General features: G+C 40.0%; 1 protein-coding gene across 1 annotated transcript in view; it reads right to left on the minus strand.

Annotated features, from left to right (window-relative positions):
• Positions 1–4,003: 4,003 nt before the first annotated feature.
• PTCHD1 (patched domain containing 1) overlaps positions 4,004–22,003 on the minus strand; it is a 289,175-nt gene continuing 271,175 nt past the window's right edge. Inside the window, exon 3 of the mRNA XM_082244723.1 lies at positions 4,004–6,746. Coding sequence (XP_082100849.1) covers positions 5,092–6,746 — 1,655 coding nt within the window. The 3' untranslated portion in view covers positions 4,004–5,091. The remainder of the gene's footprint in view (positions 6,747–22,003) is intronic.

The raw sequence follows: 22,003 nt of genomic DNA on the forward strand, positions 1-22,003 counted from the left end.
CCATGGTGGGCATCCCTGGTGGTCATGGGTGGGCATCCCTGGTGGCTCTAGTGGCACCCCCTCCCCCCAGGGCTGCACTGGTAATCAATCATCTGATTACCAGCACAGACCCCCCCCTGTGATCAGTGAGTAATTAAAAAAAAAAAACTGATCCCCCTGGCTGCAGCAACGATCCTCTGCTCTTCTCGTCACTGACAGGATCTGTCAGGAGGAGAAGAGATCGAAGCCGTTACAACGGCTGTATTGACATTACATGACGGCTGTGATTGGACACAGCCGTCATGTGATCAGGAGGGCCAATCACAGGGCCCTCCTGCCGCATCTTGTTGCTCTGTGTCCTAGGGACACAGGCACATCGAGATCACGCCGCAGCACGTGCCCGCAGCGCGTGCCCGCGGCGGCGCGATCTCTCTCCTTCTGAAGGACGTTCCGGAACGTCCGATCAGAAGGACGAGACTCCCACCCGGCCGTATATGTACAATGGCCCGGATGGGAGGTGGTTAAAAATGCTGTTTTTTACAAACTTTTTGCTATTAATACATGTCCCCCAGGGCAGTACCCGGACCCCCATAACTATTGTATGCCCAATAGTAACTATTGTATGATTTTTACAGTTCTGGTCCTATAGACTTTAATGGGGTTCGGTATTCGGTTTTGAACTTTTGCAATGTTTGAAAGTTCTGGTGTGAACTGAACAGGGGGTTGTTCAGCCCACCCCTACCAGACACAACGATGGTGGGATAATGCTGCAAGACTTATCATTGATTCATCATGAGTCTTGAGCTCTAAAGACATTTATGAATGAATAAGGCAAAATATATGGAAGAAATGAGTATTACTTCTTTTTGTATAATTTCTAACTGGTCATTGTGCATAATAATAATAAGGGCTAATAAGGAAACATGGATGAATGGCTTCACACCGTGGAAGAATGACAAGGATGGTGTTATGATTAAGCACTGTTATCTGCATGAAATGCGTTAACATTTTTATCTCCTGGTGCTCACTGTCCTGTATATGCTTTTATTTGTAGATCACTACAATAAATATTTGCCATGCTTCCTGAGTGAGCAACCATTCATCCATTTTTCAACCATTTGTCTCCCTGAGGTGAGCCGGGTGGGCACCTCTGCTTTGGAAGCAACACTAGACTTGCAGCACTCACACCTTGAGCAGTGTTTCCTCATCATTGGACTAAAGCATAGCTAACAACTGACTTTTTAAGAAACTGCTTTTGTTTCTTGAAAGTGTCAGGTTTTACAGAAGGTTATGGTGTATGTGGATGACCTACTTTTCCGGGTCTCTACTCCAGTGGTGACACTCACAATCCGAATGTCCCTGGTTCTAGCAGTATTGGACTTTCTCTAATTACTAGACAAATTATTCCAAATCTGAAGCCCCCTGGGCTACTCTCAGTCTTAAATATTTAGGGGCTCAAAACCCTCCTGAACAAGATCAGTTAGTTTTTGCAAACTTTTGGCCCCTCATGAGCAAGATTCACATCTACTTCAGAGGTGGAGGACCCTGAACTTGACCTGGTTTAGGCGATGTAATAAAATGACCACTTTACCCCAGATCTTGAACCTCCAACTCTCCCGATCTGGATTTCCCTAGTCTTTTCTACTCAGCTGAAAACTTTACCCTTTATTACCCTTTTTATCCCTACCTGAACTGAAAGGCGGAGTAGGATTGCCTGAGTGGAAGCAAACTCTAAATGGTTGGTCATGATCGAATATTAACTTTCACCAGTTCCTCTATCTTTACTCCCTTGGTTCACCATCTCTCATGTGTACTTTCTCTGCTCACAAATTCGATAGTTGGTGAAAGCCTTAGGATGATTTTCTCCTCCTTCAATTTACAGAACATTTTGCCTCCCATCTCCCATGACCCCAATTCTATGGAACCTGGAATTCACAATAGGTAATATCAGTACCCATCTGGACCGTCTCTTGGATGTGGGCAATTCTGTCTTTTATACCTGGCTCCATCCTCCTACTCTCCTCCTTTGGAGAATGTTAAGCAGATGCTGAACCTGCCCACGCCTAGCTGGTCTGCATATCAAATGCGTAATTTTTTTAAAGTCTACTATTACTAAATCTGGAACCATGCCAGCCCTCACCCCATTTGCAGAACTATACCTGGACACGTCTTATGTCCCTCACCTTTTATCTCAACTGAATAAACTTATAATGGTCCCCCCAGCAGGCTTTGTTCCACAATATATCTGTAACTGGGAGGAAGATCTGCACGTGACTTTTTCTACAACCCAGGTGGACCAAGCCATCTTGTTTGCTCATAAATCCCCTATTGCTTATATATTTCAAGAACAGGGCTATGAGATTTTATGTCACTGGTACAGGATCACTACAGTGTTGCACAAGATCTACCCGCATTTATCAAACCTTTGTTGGAGGTGTGGCCAGTTAAAGGGCTCATATCTGCACATCTTCTGGGCCTGTCTGAAATTGCGTCCTTGTTTTTGGCATCAGGTACAGCCATTAGTGTACAAGATTACTTCACTTGGGTAGTAATCCAGTAGGCTTTTTGCTTTATCTTAATCAGGTCCTGCTCTCACAGGTACAAATCCTCCCTTACAGTGCACTTGTTAAAGGAAGATCAGGCGTGTATTCCAGCTCTTTGGAAATAACCTGTTACTCCCTCATCTCTCTTTGGCTGTCCAAAATCAATGATATTAAGCACATGGAAAGCCTAATGGCCTCTTTTTTTAGAGAGAAGAAAAATTTAGTATAACATGGTATCAATGGTCAATTGTTTCCTATTCCAACCCCTACCAGGAATTATTGGGTTTCTTGGTGCAGGATGTCTCTTGGGAAATCCTGACTTCCCTCCAGCTCTTAATGAGTGGAGAGCAACCCAGGCAGCTACGGCATGGCCCCAATCTGTCAATTCCCATATCTTCTTTGGGCTTTGGTCCCCCCAGCACCCCCCTTCTCTTTTCCCTTCCAACCCCACCTTTGGGTTTTTCTTTCCTCTTTTCTCATTTTCCATTTTTTCCTTTCCAATTTGTGTCTGTATATTTTCTTTTCCTTGCACACTTTTTTAATATAACTTCCGAAAAAAAATTTAGTCAAGGGGAAATGGATTTGACTCTCCAGCAGGCAGCCAGTATGAAAATCATGTTTGTTCTCTCTGGAAACTTTATTCCTTCTTTACTCATCTCGATGTCTGCAATTATTAAGGTTTTAGACCTCTTATACACTATGCTTGAATGTATTCAATGAACCTTATATCAGCCCTCATAATTTTTGCATGTTCACATTTGGAGAGTCTAAATAAGCTGAGGGTGGGTGTGAGGCCGCATTGGTGGGGGGGGGGGGGCAGGCACTGCCAGCAGGCAGGGTTCAATGGGAGCTAATTCTCCTTCCAGCCCTCGCCCCCCCCTGTCATTCTCTTAGCAGGGCCTGGCATACAGTGGGAGTCAGCAAAGAATTAGATGAGGTTGAGGCTAGGTGGGGGTTGGGCCAGCGTTGCCAAAGTTTACTTTTCCTAATAACAAGCTGGTGATTGGTTGCTCAGACACCTAGCAACCAATCACAAACATGTTAATAGGAAAAGTTAACTTTGGCAGCTCCCGCTCCCCTGTCCAGGGCTGTGCTCCACTGTAGATCTCTCTGCATCCTAAATCAGTTAAAGTGTCATTCATTGGTTTTAATTTTTTAATGCTATATCTAATATAGCATTCAAAATTTTACTTAAAAATACAGTAATGATGTGTACAGTGCCTATAGTAGCCAATCATATTTTATCCTTATTTTATTTATCAGAGTCAGATCAATGAAATATGCTTTATGTCAATATTGTTAAAGTTGCTCATATTTATTTTTGTAACTTAATTCTGCATAAAACATTTAACAGTGTCATTTCATGAGATAATGTATGAGGGTGTGTTTAAGGGTGGAATTAGGGGTTTGGCATGGTAAGGGTTGGGTGGGGCAAAATTTAAATAATTTAGGTTACAAAGATTTGTCATAAACTGCCCTAACTTACAAATGTGCGTGCTGTACAATAATACTACAATGCAGTTTTTATTTAATAATGTGTTTTAATCGACACTACAATGCTGCATATTTTGTTTTATATCAAAAAATATATATAACAGCTTAAAAAAAGCAAAATTTAAACACAAGGCCCGAAAAGCAGATTTATGTAGTAAAGGGATAAACTAAGATCTATAAATCTACAAAAATGCTGGAATGTGTATGAGAACATTGAACTAACTCTTTATGAACAGTTAACCTTTGTAGGCGTTTGGACTCAGCAACAGTAACAGCCTTATGAGCAGCATTGAAATAGCATTTCCTGCTTAAACAATTAATACAAATTACTTTGATAATGTTGCAGTCTCCTTTTGATTCTATTTATTGACTTTACTCTAAAAGAATATAAAACAGAGAGTTGGATAAAATGTGTCAAAGCGAGTTTCTTTTACAGTGTGTAAGCAATTGAAACCACTTCTTTATATGTGCTTGTGTGTGTTGGAAGTGAGAAAGAGAAAGAGAGAGAAAGAGCGAGAAAGGGAGGAAGGACGGATAAACAGCTTGGAGACAAGCAATTAAGTTGTCCATCAAGTTAGATTACCCATTTGATATAAAATAGCTGAAACTGGGTTGGAAGCTATAGACCACCAGTTCCTTTGTGAATCACCTCCAGGGATTGGGGGAGGAAAAACATATAAAGAGAATGAGGATATAAGAGAGAAATAGAAGTGGGGAAGGGAGAGAGAGAAGGAGCAACATAGAGTAGGTAGAGGAAGGTGGTAGGATGTGTACATGTAAGTGAGAGCTGGCACTGTTTTTTTTTTTTTCTAAACATATGAACGTTTAAACCAAAATAATAAACTGTTCTAAGATTTATCTAACATTTGGAATATTCTACCACCATATAACCAATGCCTAAACCACTGTAATTCAGCTTTATTTTTATCTTTTCTTTGTACTGAGGCTAAAAGTTCTTTTTTTTTTGGATTATCCATTGAATGGGTTGTATTGGATACTTGTTTCTCGAAGAAGTTCCATCAAAACATTCTCTTAGTAAGACCTAGGGTGAAACTTAGAAAATGCAAAAAAAAAATCAAACAGTTGTAATTTGGTCAACCACTCTAGTGCTGTCCAGGTCCACCATTTCAACGCATTCTATCTCTTCACGGTTTTCCTGGGATTTCTTTTCTTTCCTCTTCTTCTTTGAGGGTGGAACGAAAGTCAGCATAACTGGCAAAATTGCAAAGCAGTGAAAGAATGTGACAAATGCTATCAAAAACAAGCACCTGAACAGTGTACGGGTCAGATTTGAAGGCACAGCTGCGAGAGGGATCAGACCAACAGTGTAACAGAGGTAGCTCTGTAAAATGGCTACCCCATGCAATTCTAATGAATTTTTCACCCACTTAGTCCTAGTAAATTCTTTACCCAAGATAAATGTTGATATTAGTGGTGCACAGTTGTCTATGGTGTAGTTAATCCCATAGATTAGGCAAAGTACAGATATGCAGTCCAACTCAACTTTCCATAATGTCATGAAACCGATTACTCCAAACTCTACAGAGGCCACGGTTAGTGTTATCCAAATATTGATGATAGAGCTGGCAACAAGAAATGATGAAAAAAACAGCAGGAACAAAGCACTTATGCATGAGTTTTGTAATGGAGCTCCAATTGAAGAAGCATATCGGTCCATGTAGACAAAAGATGGATTGAAGACAATGAATTTTACTTTGGACGTAAGAGACAGTTTCCTTAAAGTTTCAAGAAGATCATAGAGTTCTTCCCTGTTTGTTTCCATGGTCTTTGCAATCAGAAACATCCTAGAGGCCACAACATCTACTTCATTGTTGTATTTCTTGGGTATGATGATGTCTTCAGAAAAATATGCGTACCTTGGGTTTTTCAGAAAAGAGTATCTCAGTATGTCAGTGAAATTCTTTTTGGGTAATCCAGTAGATATATTAAGTTTTCTGAGATAGTTTAAGTAACTCTCAAACCAGGATATTCTTACAAATCCTTTTGTGTATTCTAGAACATCCTCCTGGACACTTGTATTCCAGTATTCTATAGATTCGTAGATGTAGAAGCCAATGACTGGGCTGTAGTTACTGAAATACTTTTGCTGGATTGCAGTGTACGTTATGGTTCGTGTCTCAGTTGCAACTATGTTACTCAGGTCAGACCCTTCATTGACCTGCAAGTAGCCCATTAAGGCAAAGGAAATATAAACAAGGTAAAAGAGAACTACAAAAGGTTTTACATATGTATTTGTTATCCAGTCACAGTAATATCGTCTAAGGAAGCAAACCAAAAGGTGACTTTCATAGGAGTTTGTTTCTTCAGAGTCTGTTGTGTCTTCACTAAATCTTGCAGTCATAAGAAACCTGTACCACAACGATTTGACCTGTAGAATTTCAGGCTTTGGCACCTTCCTGCAAAAAATACTATGCTGGTAATTGTTTTCAATGTATCCAGTAAACACAAGGCTAGAGCCATAGAATGAAATTATGTAGAGGTAGTTAAAGAAGATTGCTATACATGAATTGCGGCAAAATATCCTTGCAGCTTCGATGTTTGTGAAGGGACTGGCACCAATCCCAAAGGTAACAAGATACATGGCAGTGGTGAGAGAGAAGGAAATCATGGTGTCTGCATACACAACTGCTGTCCTTTCCTTTACATGTTGGTCTTCTCTAGTCTTCCTCCAAGATGACAGCATTTCAAATGTTCCATATAATCCATGACCTGGAAAGAAGAAAGAACAACACAAAGTTATAAGCTATCCTTCCAATATAACACTTCCTAGCAATATTTATTGCTTTAGATTCCAGCCTAACCTCTAGACTACAGATTTAGCATATTCTTCAATTTCCTGTGATTTACTCTGTTACTCATTTAATTTACAGGTTCTAAGACTTCTTTAGAACCAGCATATTGAATTTTTCATTTGCTATTTTGATTGCAGCTATGTATTTTTTTTTTTTTTGTCCACTGAAAGGAATCATGTTCAAAATTCACCTTTTCAACGTCACACTGTTAGAAGGATGATAACACATTTGATAATGTCTGACTGAGCAGACCAAAATCCAAACTGCAATATCTGCTAAGTTTCAAAGTTCTGCTATAGCTAGTTGAAAGGCCTGTGGCCAGTGTAAAGCAAGAAAGAGACAAATACATTTCTGTGACCAGACATTAAAGTGTACTTGCATTGTTTTTTTAAATGTTAATGTTTTTTCTTTTACATAAAAAAAAAATGAGTGAAGACCAAATCACTATCAAATTGGTTTAGGACCATTCTCAGCTCTGTGATCCCCCCCCCCTTTCCTATCCCACAGCTCCTTCTTTACTCCTTATCTGACTAACTTATATTCACACTTTATTTACTCCATGTGTGCATTTTTATCAGATTGTCATCTTTGCAGATTTCTTCTTAACATTTTGCTAAGCTTTTATGTATCAGTACTGCTTGGATCAAGAAGATGAAGGTACACCCAAAAACTCTGTCCTAAAAATGTAACTGCTAATGCAAACAAAAAAGTAGCATGGGCAGTACTCAGCTGTGGTATATCAAGTGGAATAATTTAGATACAATCACCTTAAGCATTCTATAAATACATTATAGAGCAAAAATATGTTTCTTTAATTACACATTGAAAATAAACAGGATGGTTTAAAAAAGTAAATTAACATTGTAAGTCAGTTTTATATATGGGCTGGTTATGCTTCATGTGGTATAGCCACCATGACCATTCATTCCAAAAGATGGCTTTAGTAAGATTCATAGGACAGTTCAGAATTTTTATCAGTTTTATAAGAACACACCATGTTTTTTACTACACATTGAAACAGTGCAAAATGCTTATCCTTCATATATTTTCTTTTAAATACATAATTTACATTCAATCCCCTACCTTTAAGTTAGATTTTCTGTGCTAAATATCTGCAGCATCGAAACCCAGTAATGGAGAAACATGATTGGATTATGTACTGCTGCACACTGATCACTATGCCATACCTCAATGAATAGAAATTTATGAAGGTGACGTTTTACTAATTCATTTAAAATTGCATAATAAATTAAACTGTTAAATAAATACTGCTTGTCTGTGTATTATTTAATAATTAAGACTGTAATCAAAATGAAAGTAGAAATAAGCAAATAACAAAACGTGTTTTACTGATGATTCACCTAATTAGTTCCCTTTTTAATTTTAAACCCCTTAACAGTGCCTCCTGGAAGCTTTTTAAACAGGTTTTAATGCCTGGGAGGCAGCACAGCTTCTGTATCATGTGGCTGCTGTGATTAGCTCTCACAGCTGTCACATGATAAGGAACCTATTCCACAGTCAAGACTGAGAGCTGTCAGTGACAGCTTGATCAGTATGCTGGGAGTGCATAATGAGCCCGCTCTCAGCACAAAGCCTCTGACTGTGTAGATGCATATGCTTGGTGGCTGAACATTGAAGGCCACCCTCTTTTTTTCTGCTTACAGTACATGGAAAACAACTGCTTGGATGTCCATAAGACGAAACTCGTAGAGTGAGTGCACTTGGTGTTGGGGCACGTGGTGAAGAATTGAAGTGTGGACCACACGGGTGCATATGAACTGTCAATATAGTGCATGATCTGGATTTTTTTTCATAATAGTTTTATAGGCTGTCAATGAGGAGTATACACTGTTTTATATTAAGTTAAGATTGATTGAAAGTGTTTAGCACATTTAGAAGTGCTGCTTTTTTAAAAGTAGTTGTTGATGTGATACATTAAATGATAATTTGTTTACTACTTGGGTGTGCGCGCAATGCTGTCATTAGACACTGCAGATCACATGCAAAATGCACAAATATATTCAGGGTGGCTCTGTGTCCTGTAATCGCTGTGATAGCCAATCACAATTATCAAAAATGTGAACACTGCAAGTGTTTTACATTTGGATGGCCTCTCCTTCCTCTATTCATAAAGGAAGATTTATGCATAAAGGAATCCAATTTAATGAACGAAGGGAAGCAGCAGATTCAGATTCAAGGTGATGTGCGCTTTGATTTATTTGATTGGGATTGAGTTTTAACCCTTTAACACCTCCACCTGTACATTAATGAGTTTTCAGAGCCCAAAACACAATAAACCTGATTTGACCAGTTATGACCTGTTGCCCGAGATGCCCCATACACACAAAGAACTGTGGGGATTCTGAAACAGGCCCAGCAGACATCATCCCAATACCTCTCCAGGACAGCTGGACAGCTTGCTGTATGGACTTGCTGTATGGACTTGCTGTATGGAAGAAAGCCTGGTAGTAGGAAAGTAAGCGAAGCGAAAGGACCATGGTTCAGTCATACCTTACAGCTGCTACTGACACATGGAATTGCATTTGATTCTTGACAAATTTAAAGCAGACTCTTCTCTTCTCTCAGTGAGAAAAATAGTAAGTGCCTGCTGTATGATGCCATTTTGTGTTACATCAAATGTAACTGCACATCAGAGCAGTAGAAACTGCTATATTTAATTAGCCCAACTTAATCAACAGCTAGTATTAAAGATTGCTGTTTTGTGCAACTGCACTCACTCCTCTGCATCATGAAAAAGGACAATAGACATAAGGGCTTCATATTTTTGCCTTTAAGATAGCTGTCTGTTGCCGAAACTAGTATAATTGTACACATTAATAGCGCCTGCCATATTTGGGACTTATAGTATAAGCAGACTAATTGGTTGGTGTGATGTGCAGTTACATTGATGCATCACGAATACAAAATGACAATACAGGGGTTGAGAAAAAAGTAAAAATTGCCTATAGGTGTACACTCAAAACCTATAAAGTTATTTTTAGGTTCTAAAAGAAGCAACTATCTTTTTTTTCTGATACCAGTGTAACCATATTAAAAGAAGAGTTAAACCTGTAAACTAAGTTTTTTTAATTTTTTTTTTATTTAAAGACAGGAAGGGTTGTAATTGAGCCAAAATTAGCTCCATAGTCTTTTTTTTAATAAATGACCCATAGGCAAATATTAAAGTGCAATTAAAAATCTGAAATTGTAAAACAGCTGTCTTTATCATGTAAGAGGATGTGGTAGGCCAATCCTCTAACTCAACATTTCTCAACCTTTTTTCAGTTGCGGCACCCTTTAAAGTTCTGCAAAATCTCAAGACACCCCATCCTAAAATGTAAAAAAAAAACAAAAAAAAAAACTAATAGTTTTACATAACGCAGCAACATCCATACACATGGGCCATCCAATATTAGAAGTTTTTTTTCTTCCACAATTGCAAACTGGTACTGACTAGTGATGTCGCGAACCTAAAATTCGCCGTTCGCGAACGGCGAACGCGAACATCGGCAAATGTTCGCGAACCGGCGAACCGGGCGAACCGCCATAGACTTCAATAGGCAGGCGAATTTTAAAACACACAGGGACTCTTTCTGGCCACAATAGTGATGGAAAAGTTGTTTCAAGGGGACTAACACCTGGACTGTGGCATGCCGGAGAGGGATCACGCAAAAAAAGTTCTTAAAAATTATAATTTTTTGATAGAGAGCCAATTATTGGAAAAATTAAAAAAAATAAAAATAAAAAATTTCTTTGGATTTAGCATCTGGGGGGTCTAAAAGGTGTACCTGTGAAGTTTCAGCTCTGTAGCATGTCCAGAACCCCTAAAAAACAGCATTTTTCTTATATTTTCAGGGATATGGCTTCTCTGCGGCTGGCTTTTTCTCTTGCAGGCATTTAGCGGGCATTTTTTTAGGCAGGCATGTAATTTTTTGTATTTAGTGTCTGGGGGGTCTAAAAAGTGTACCTGTCAAGTTTCAGCTCTGTAGCATGTCCAGAACCCCTAAAAAACAGCATTTTTCTTATATTTTCAGGAATACGGCTTCTCTGCGGCTGGCTTTTTCTCTTGCAGGCATTTAGCGGGCATTTTTTTAGGCAGGCATGTAATTTTTTGTATTTAGTGTCTGGGGGGTCTAAAAAGTGTACCTGTCAAGTTTCAGCTCTGTAGCATGTCCAGAACCCCTAAAAAACAGCATTTTTCTTATATTTTCAGGAATACGGCTTCTCTGCGGCTGGCTTTTTCTCTTGCAGGCATTTAGCGGGCATTTTTTTAGGCAGGCATGTAATTTTTTGTATTTAGTGTCTGGGGGGTCTAAAAAGTGTACCTGTCAAGTTTCAGCTCTGTAGCATGTCCAGAACCCCTAAAAAACAGCATTTTTCTTATATTTTCAGGAATACGGCTTCTCTGCGGCTGGCTTTTTCTCTTGCAGGCATTTAGCGGGCATTTTTTTAGGCAGGCATGTAATTTTTTGTATTTAGTGTCTGGGGGGTCTAAAAAGTGTACCTGTCAAGTTTCAGCTCTGTAGCATGTCCAGAACCCCTAAAAAACAGCATTTTTCTTATATTTTCAGGAATACGGATTCTCTGCGGCTGGCTTTTTCTCTTGCAGGCATTTAGCGGGCATTTTTTTAGGCAGGCATGTAATTTTTTGTATTTAGTGTCTGGGGGGTCTAAAAAGTGTACCTGTCAAGTTTCAGCTCTGTAGCATGTCCAGAACCCCTAAAAAACAGCATTTTTCTTATATTTTCAGGGATATGGCTTCTCTGCGGCTGGCTTTTTCTCTTGCAGGCATTTAGCGGGCATTTTTTTAGGCAGGCATGTAATGTTTTGTATTTAGTGTCTGGGGGGTCTAAAAAGTGTACCTGTCAAGTTTCAGCTCTGTAGCATGTCCAGAACCCCTAAAAAACAGCATTTTTCTTATATTTTCAGGAATACGGCTTCTCTGCGGCTGGCTTTTTCTCTTGCAGGCATTTAGCGGGCATTTTTTTAGGCAGGCATGTAATTTTTTGTATTTAGTGTCTGGGGGGTCTAAAAAGTGTACCTGTCAAGTTTCAGCTCTGTAGCATGTCCAGAACCCCTAAAAAACAGCATTTTTCTTATATTTTCAGGAATACGGCTTCTCTGCGGCTGGCTTTTTCTCTTGCAGGCATTTAGCGGGCATTTTTTTAGGCAGGCATGTAATTTTTTGTATTTAGTGTCTGGGGGGTCTAAAAAGTGTACCTGTCAAGTTTCAGCTCTGTAGCATGTCCAGAACCCCTAAAAAACAGCATTTTTCTTATATTTTCAGGAATACGGCTTCTCTGCGGCTGGCTTTTTCTCTTGCAGGCATTTAGCGGGCATTTTTTTAGGCAGGCATGTAATTTTTTGTATTTAGTGTCTGGGGGGTCTAAAAAGTGTACCTGTCAAGTTTCAGCTCTGTAGCATGTCCAGAACCCCTAAAAAACAGCATTTTTCTTATATTTTCAGGAATACGGCTTCTCTGCGGCTGGCTTTTTCTCTTGCAGGCATTTAGCGGGCATTTTTTTAGGCAGGCATGTAATTTTTTGTATTTAGTGTCTGGGGGGTCTAAAAAGTGTACCTGTCAAGTTTCAGCTCTGTAGCATGTCCAGAACCCCTAAAAAACAGCATTTTTCTTATATTTTCAGGAATACGGCTTCTCTGCGGCTGGCTTTTTCTCTTGCAGGCATTTAGCGGGCATTTTTTTAGGCAGGCATGTCATTTTTTGTATTTAGTGTCTGGGGGGTCTAAAAAGTGTACCTGTCAAGTTTCAGCTCTGTAGCATGTCCAGAACCCCTAAAAAACAGCATTTTTCTTATATTTTCAGGAATACGGCTTCTCTGCGGCTGGCTTTTTTTCTTGCAGGCATTTAGCGGGCATTTTTTTAGGCAGGCATGTAATTTTTTGTATTTAGTGTCTGGGGGGTCTAAAAAGTGTACCTGTCAAGTTTCAGCTCTGTAGCATGTCCAGAACCCCTAAAAAACAGCATTTTTCTTATATTTTCAGGAATACGGCTTCTCTGCGGCTGGCTTTTTCTCTTGCAGGCATATATATCAGTGGTGGGTGGGCAGTGGCACAGTACACTCTCTGTGGACCTGACAGCAGTCACTGGCACCCAGGCAACTGCAATTTAAAAAATATATATATATTTTTTTACTTTGCAAGCTGCTGTGCCACTTTATATATCAGTGGTGGGTGGGCAGTGGCACAGTACACTCTCTGTGGACCTGACAGCAGTCACTGGCACCCAGGCAACTGCAATTTAAAAAAAAATATATTTTTTTTTACTTTGCAAGCTGCTGTGCCACCTTATATATCAGTGGTGGGTGGGCAGTGGCACAGTACACTCTCTGTGGACCTGACAGCAGTCACTGGCACCCAGGCAACTGCAATTTTAAAAAAAATATATTTTATTTTACTTTGCAAGCTGCTGTGCCACCTTATATATCAGTGGTGGGTGGGCAGTGGCACAGTACACTCTCTGTGGACCTGACAGCAGTCACTGGCACCCAGGCAACTGCAATTTAAAAAAAATATATTTTATTTTACTTTGCAAGCTGCTGTGCCACCTTATATATCAGTGGTGGGTGGGCAGTGGCACAGTACACTCTCTGTGGACCTGACAGCAGTCACTGGCACCCAGGCAACTGCAATTAAAAAAAATATATATTTTTTTTTACTTTGCAAGCTGCTGTGCCACCTTATATATCAGTGGTGGGTGGGCACACAGTGGCACTGCAGTGGGCACAGTACACTCTGTGGACCTGACAGTAACTGGCAGCCCAGGCAACTGCAATAATAAAAAATATTTTTTTTTTTCAATTTATTGCAACAAGATGCTGTGCCACCGTATATATATCAGTGGTGGGCAGTGCACTGCAGTGGGTACAGTGCACTCTGTGGACCTGACACAGCACTCACTGCAATTATGACAGAGGAAAAAAAAAATATTTTTTAAAATGCAAGGTACTGTGCCTGTGCCACCCGAAATAAGTGTGGTGTGCACACAGTACAGTCTGTGGTAGGTCTGTGGCCTCTCACACACAGCGGGCAGGCAACTGCAGTGTACAATAGATATATATAGATATATATATATATATAAAGAAAAAACTCTATTACCTTACCAGCCCTTAAAAGGGCTTTTGGGGACACTATATATATATATATATGTATATATATAAATAAAAAAAATCCTCAATTACCAGCCCTTAAAAGGGCTTTTGGGGACACTAGATAGATATAGATATATATATATATATAAGAAGAAACAACTCAATTACCAGCCCTTAAAAGGGCTTTTGGGGACGCTAGGTATATATATATATATATATATATATATATATATATATATATATATATATATATATATATATATATATATATAAAAAAAAAAAACACAAATACCAGCCCTTAGAAGGGCTTTTTGGGGTGCTGATATTACAGCAGTAGTGGACCAAGAACACTGCAAGACCAGGAACACTGACTAACTGTCCCTAGCTTAACAGCAGCAGCAGCTCTCTCCCTACTCTCACTACACACACTGCTTCAGAATGATCTAAGATGGATGCTGCCTTTGCTTATTTATAGGAGGTGGGAGGGTGTGGGAGGGAGGTACGCTGATTGGCTGGAAATGTGTCTGCTGACTGTAAAGTTCAGGGTCAAAGTTTGCCTCAATGATGTCTTATGGGGGGCGGACCGAACATCGCATATGTTCGCCGGCAGCGGCGAACGCGAACATGCTAAGTTCGCCGGGAACTGTTCGCCGGCGAACAGTTCTATACATCTCTAGTACTGACTAGTATTCTAGCATTTCTCTTCTCCTTCAGTGTCTCTTCTTCTAAGTGCCATTGTGACTCACAGTGTTGATGGAGAGGGGAAGAGTAAATAAGGATGCTATGCAAGGCCCCCTTCGTCCTCCTTATCAACCAGTGATGTAATTGGTTGTCAGGATGCCAGTGGCTTGACCTGCATGGTGCCCAGGGTTGTAATACTGCAAAGTTAAAACCTGTGGCAATATGTTGCAATGTATAGGCATTTTGCCAAGGCACCCCTGAAGAACCCAGGAGGCATCCTGGTTGAAAAAGGCTGCTCTAACTTCCTGGCTTTCTCTCAGAAAATTGTTTTCTGGACACAATTTTTAAATTTATTTTAGCAAGTGCCTCAGTTTTAATGAAAGGCTTCCTTTTTAGGCTGCACCAGCTTCTCTCTCTCCTAATTCATCAGGAAATACTATCTGTTAATTGTTCTTGGACCAACATTTCATGGCAGCTGGCTATCTGTGTGTTACATAGTTACATAATTACATAGTTAGTGAGGTTGAAAAAAGACACCAGTCCATCCAGTTCAACCTATGATGTGTGTGTGTTTGCTGCTAACCGTACATTGTATACCCCTGTATGTTGTGGTCTTTAAGGTGCCCATCTAATCGTTTTTTGAAACTATCAATGCTCCCTGCTGAAACCACTGCTTGTGGAAGAGAATTCCACATCCTTACTGCTCTTACAGTGAAGAACCCCCTGTGTATTTTAAGGTTAAACCGCCTTTCCTCTAGTCTTAGTGAGTGGCCATGTGTCTTATTGTATTTCCTTTCTCTGAATAGGTTTTTCCATATGCTAGGGTTGCTAGTACAATATTTGTACATTGATATCATACCCCCCCCCCCTCAATTGTCTCTTCTCCAGAGAGAATAGGTTCAGTGCTTGTAGTCTTTCCTCATAGCTGATGTCCTCCATTCCCCTAATTATTTTTGTTGCCCTTCTCTGGACTTTCTCCAGTTCCAGCACATCCTTCCTGAGGACCAGTGCCCAGAACTGGACAGCATACTCCAGATGTGGCCGGACCAGACTCTTGTAGAGAGGGAGAATAATCTCTTTATTTCTGGAGTGAATCCCCTTTTTTATACATCCCAGTATTCTGTTGGCTTTGCTTGCAGCGGCTTGGCATTGCATGCCACTGCCAAGCCTGTTGTCTACCAGTACCCCCAGGTCCTTTTCCATGCTAGACTCACCCAGAGGTTCCCCCCCAAGTGAGTAGCTTGCTTTCTGGTTTCTGGCACCCAGGTGCATTACTTTACATTTTTCAACATTAAACCTCATCTGCCATGTAGTTGCCCACCCCATTATTTTGTTCAGGTCCGCTTGTAAGGTTTCCACATCCTGCCCAGAAGATATTGGCATGCTTAGTTTAGTATCATCCGCAAATACTGAGATTTTACTCGATATCCCCTCCTCTAGATCATTTATGAATAAATTAAACAGGATTGGCCCCAGGACAGAACCCTGGGGGGACCCCGCTTTCCACACCTGCCCAATCTGAGTACTCCCCATTAATCACCACCATTTGCAACCTCCCCTGGAGCCAGTTCTTTATCCAGGTACTCACCTTATGGTCCATACCTACCTTCCTTTTACAGTAAGCGTTTGTGGGGAACGGTGTCAAAGGCCTTTGCGAAGTCCAGGTACACCCCATCCACAGGCTTACCTTTATCTAGGTGGCAGCTCACTTCATCATAGAAGGTTAATAGATTGGTTTGGCAAGAACGATTTTTCCTGAATCCATGCTGATTACTACTAATAATACCATTTTCATTACTAAAGTCTTGTATGTGGTCCCTTAACATCCTTTCCAAAATCTTGCAGACTACTGATGTTAGGCTGACCGGCCTATAGTTACCCGGGATATACCTCGGCCCCTTTTTAAATATTGGTACCACGTTGGCTTTTTTGTGCTAGGTCCCCCCGGTACTAATCCAGCTGTAGTTCTGCAGGTCATGTTAATATGATATAGCGCACCCTGCAGACTCCTTCTGGTAAATAAAGATCGTGAAGCTGGGTAATGATATCAATGATTTCAAATAAGATTTTTAGGCCAGTAAAAAAGTGTGATTCTTTAAAAAGGTGGAGAGGTTTACCCACTTCAGCTCTAGAAGGTTTTACCCTCTTCCTGACCAGGCCATTTTTTGTGATACAGAACTGTGTTACTTTAACTGACCATTGCGCAGTCATGCGATGCTGTACCCAAAATAAAATTGATGTATTTTTTTCCAATAATAGAGCTTTCTTTTGGTGGTATTTGATCACCAATTTTTATTTTTTGCGCTATAAACAAAAAAAACCAACAATATTTTTTACTTTCTGCTATAAAACGTACCCAATAAAAAAAAATTATCATCAATTTAGGCCAATATGTGTTCTGCTAATGTTTTTTGGTAAAAAAAAATCCCAATAAGTGTATATTGATTGGTTTGTGAAAAAGTTATAGTGCCTACAAACTATGGGATACATTTATGAACTTTTTATTTTTTTATTATTTTTACTAGTAATGGTGGCAATCAGTGATTTTTAGCAGGACTGCAACATTTCAACAGACAAATCTGACACTTTTTGGGGACCAGTGACACCAATACAGTGATTAGTGCTAAGACAAATGCACTCTTACTGTATAAATAACACTGGCAGGGAAAGGGTTAACACCAGGGTCGATCAAGGGGTTAAGTGTGCTCCTAGGGAGTGCTTTCTAACTGTGGGGGCAGTGGATGCACTAGAGTAAAAGAGAGATCTGTGTTTCAGCTTAGCTGAAACATAAGATCTCTCTTTTACTCCGTGACAAAACAGCGGTCTGCCTTGTTTACATAGGCAGACCGCCGTTCTGTCATTCCGCCAAATGGGCGACAGGTGCTGGCAGCCATCGCGGCCACCGAACCCGCTGATTGGCTCCTGCTGTGTATCCCCTACTTCTTATAACCAAAATCCCATATGTCCTGCCGCAGTATATATGGGGTGGGTGATCCAGAACTGGTTAAAGTGGTTGTGAAGCTTAAACATTTTTTACCCTAATGCATTTCCCCTCACCCCCCTTTTACTTACCTGAGCCCCCATTTGATACAGTGCCGTGCACGTCTGCAGATCTTCTCTCCTTTAAATTCTTGGTCTCGCTGGCTTTCCGGGGGCATTGGGAGCTATTGGCTTTCAGTGCTGTCAATTAAAGCAAGTGATGAGGGAGCAAGGGGTGGGGCCGAGTCCCGCTGTATGTGTCAATGGATGCAACAGCAGGACTCGGGTTCATGCACGCACGAGTACCTCCATGGGATGTCGCTTCCCATGGGGCACTGGACAGAGGGGAGGGGCCAGGAGCACTGGTGGGGCACTGAAAGGAGGAGATTCACCGGCGCTCTGTGCATTTCCATTGCACAGAGCAGGTAAGTATAGACATGTTTGTTATTTGAAAAATAAATGTACCTTTACAATCACTTTAAGAAAAAAATGCATCTCACATTGCGTACATGTTCCCTGTAAAATCATTTTCAGAAATACAATTGGAATTTAAAGTAAATATCAAATTGAAATCCTTGATGAGAGGGACAAAGTCCTTTAACCACTTCTGGATAGGAAGATTTACCCCCTTAATGACCAGGCCATAGTTTGCGATTCGGCACTGCAATATTTTAACAGGCAATTGCGCGGTCGTGCAACGCTATACCCAAATAAAATTGATGTCCTTTTTTTCCCACAAATAGAGCTTTCTTTTGGTGGCATTTGATCACCTGTGCGATATTTACATTTTTGCGCTATAAACAAAAAATAGCGACAATTCTGAAAACAAAAAACAATATTTTTCACTTTCTGCTATACAACATTCTCAAAAATATATTTAAAAATTAAATTTTTTTAACATTTTAGGCTGATTTGTTTTCTGCTACATATTTTTGGTAAAATACCCTGTTAGGAGGATTCACCCTCCCTTTCCCTGTCCTAGTTACCATTATCTGTGAAAATGAAAGTAAAAGAAAATCCCATATTTTGGGTTGTCCCCCGAAAAGTATTAGAGGGTAATTATTCCAATGGGGACCTTGGGGTCACCCAGAGAATCTCCTAATTTGCAGATATTTCTTCTCACTGGCTATGGAGACAGGAAGTGAAGGTAAATCACCCCAACAAGACAAAGATGGCAAAAATATACTTTACTGGGGTTATATCCAAAATCCCCAAAACTTTATCCAAACTGAAAAAAAGAGGTTTTGCCTATAGTTCTACATTAAAATAGGTACAAAATTTTTTTTTTTTTTTTTTATAATTACGTGAGACACGTTGAAGATCATGAGTTTGTATATTTGACTCGGGTATTTGTTTTTAAATATGTGACTTGCATGTGAGTCCTTGATTTTGTGTTCCTATTTTTCTTTGATAAATATTTGCTGATTTTTTTTACTGCATTTCTTCTTTGATCTTTGAAATATACCAGCCCAGTACATACCAGGCATACAGCGTTCTGTACATAAAGAAGGCCTGCCATGTTCCTGCTATGTTAATATTAAGCTAATGCCCCCTCTAAATATTAGCCTTAGGTGCTGAAAGCAGTACCATTATTTTGCATGTAATTCTTAAGAATAAGCAGCCCAAACCAACTATTTACATATGATTTTTTTTTACTGTGCGTTCTTCTTTATAACATCTCGGGTATGAAAAAGTTTGAAACACAAAATCATAAATTATAATATAATAAAAAACTATAAATAAGTTAAAGTATGTATGTATGTATACATATATATATACTGTATATATATATATACCTATATATATATATATAGGTATATATATATATATATATATATATATATATATATATATATATATAAAGTACAGTAAAACTGCAGGAAAGGGCACTGGGGGGCAAACTAATGTGATTTTTTTTATTTTGAATTGTATCAGTGTGTTTGGTGTGTTTTACATTTGAATTTGCCACCGGTTCCACCCCCCTGTGAATGTCACGTCACAGGAGACGGAAGCCGGGGCACGGAGAGGATGGGGAGGAAGCTCCGCCGCCAGACACCGCCGAGATACATCGCTGGATCCCGGTGACAAGGTAAGTAACCCCGCTTTCAGGATCCAGCGATCTTCCTAGCGGTACCCCGAGTGTGGCTCGGGGTTACCGCTTTTGGCTCTGAAATTTAACCCCGAGCCACGCTCGGGAATACCGCTAGGAAGGTTAAAGGCATTAGGTTTTTCTGCACTTCTGGTACCCCAAAAAGATGAGGCGAGCATTTCTGAGGTTTTATGTACAACATATATTATGAATATGCTCATTATCCTATTGCAACAGTTTATGATAACATTGATATAGCTAAGGGTATTGCTGGAAAATATCAGACATGCTGAGAGTCAGATATCTCCTACCACTAACCACGTCCACATGCTAGGAACCTCTTCTCAAATATCATTGAAGCTGAACTCCTGGCAAACACTAAGGTGTCTATGTATAAAACATTTACTTTGTGGATTTGGCAACTATCCCCACAGTGAGAACAAAAATTTGCCATATTTTCTATAATATAATTAGTACTTATATTGTCGGAGACATCTAGTGGCCTTAATGTATTTTTTTCCTAATTGATGCATTTCTGGAAAAAAAAGTGCAATGCTCCTGATTGGCTCCTTGTGCTGCTACTGCCTCTCCTTCACCAAGCTTTGCTCTACCTGCTATACAGCTAACTGCAAAAGGATGCTACCAAGTCAATTGTTAGTGCCTACACGGCTTACGTTTACACAACAGTGCAATTAAAAAGACACTTCCCACTTGACCAGATAGCCTTCCAGACAAATTATATCTGTAAGTAAAATGTGAATATAATTTAAAAACTGGTTTAAGGAAAATCTCACTCTTCCTAATCAACGTACATAATCCAAAAAACAAAACAATATCTCAACCACATTTTCAGTGATTCAGATCTAAAGAGCCAAATGACAAAATTCGCCATTACCTCCTTGGCAACTAAGTGGAAAGGCCTGAGTATGGATGAGGATCAGGTTTGGCCCAATATATAGTTTGACTTTTCATGTTTTGCATTCCTGGACTAGACAAACTGTTTGTCATTTTCGCCAACACTGAACAACCAGCACAGAAACAGCAGAAAGTCATTCATCCACTAAGTCATCCACAACTCGGCTCCCGGCTACACCACTAACCTTGTCTCAAAATACCAACCTACTCATTCTCACCTTCGGCTCTCTAGCTCCCTCTTCACCTCTTCCCATGCTCAACTCCAGGACTTTTCTCAAGCATTTCCTATGGCACTTCCTACCCCAATCCGTTCTATTATCTCCTACTCTGTTTGCTTTTAGATGATCCCTGAAAACCCTCCACTTCAGAGAAGCCTATTCTGCCCTTACCTGTACTGTTATTTTTTCCATCAGATTATCCCCCACATTTATTACCTTTTGTATCACTTGACCCTCCCTCTTAGATTGTAAACTCTAACAAGTAGGACCCTCTGATTCCTCCTGTATTGAATGGTATTGTAACTGTACTGTGTGCCCTCGTGTTGTAAAGTGCTGCATAAACTGTTGGTGATATATAAATCCTGTATAATAATAATATTAATAATAATTTATGCATTCATTGGCAGTATTACTACCACCAATAAATAAATAAATACTTCCACTGTGCGGGCTGTACAGTGTCATTGGTTGCTAAGATGCCAGCTGCAGCCAGCATTACTGCTCTGCCTGACAGCTTGTAAACAAGGTTCCGGACAACCCAGGGGATATTATTGACAAATAATCATCATGTTCATATTTGGTCAATGATGTCAGACAGCTTTAGGCCCTTTTGTTTACATTCAGATGAGAGCTGTCCATTGCATTAAATCTTTGTGTGCGATTGCGGTTTTTCATGGACTGTTATCATTCATCGTGACTGACAAGGATCTGCATAGCTATATGACATGATTGATGAAGGATTTACATAATGTGATATGTTTTTTTTTTTTAAATAAAGAACCTGTAAAGGGTGTCTGTGGGTTTATGTGAATGGTTCCAGATTTCAATAAATTCCCCACCCACAGTCCCCCACAAGCACCAGCCTGGACTTTTGTCTTCATCAACAATGGAAGAATGTGCTTTGCCAGGGGGACTCCCTGGCAAGTTACCCCCCTCCCCCATGTTGGGGGCATGTGGTCTGGTATGGTTCAGAGGGGAGCATTCTCCCCAGGCTGCATGCTTTAATATGTGTCTGGATTCTAAAGGGGGGAGAATGCTTCATTTATTTATTTATTTTTTTGCATTGGGTTTCCCCTTCAAATTCACACTAGACCATCATGAAGGAAAAAGATCTGATATATATTTTTAGGTGAAACCACATGCATTTTTTTTCTGCATGACTTCCTTCTTAACATTCATTTTA

The sequence above is a fragment of the Pelophylax lessonae genome (assembly GCF_965119305.1).
Source record: "Pelophylax lessonae genome assembly, chromosome: 2".
Classification (NCBI taxonomy): domain Eukaryota; kingdom Metazoa; phylum Chordata; class Amphibia; order Anura; family Ranidae; genus Pelophylax; species Pelophylax lessonae.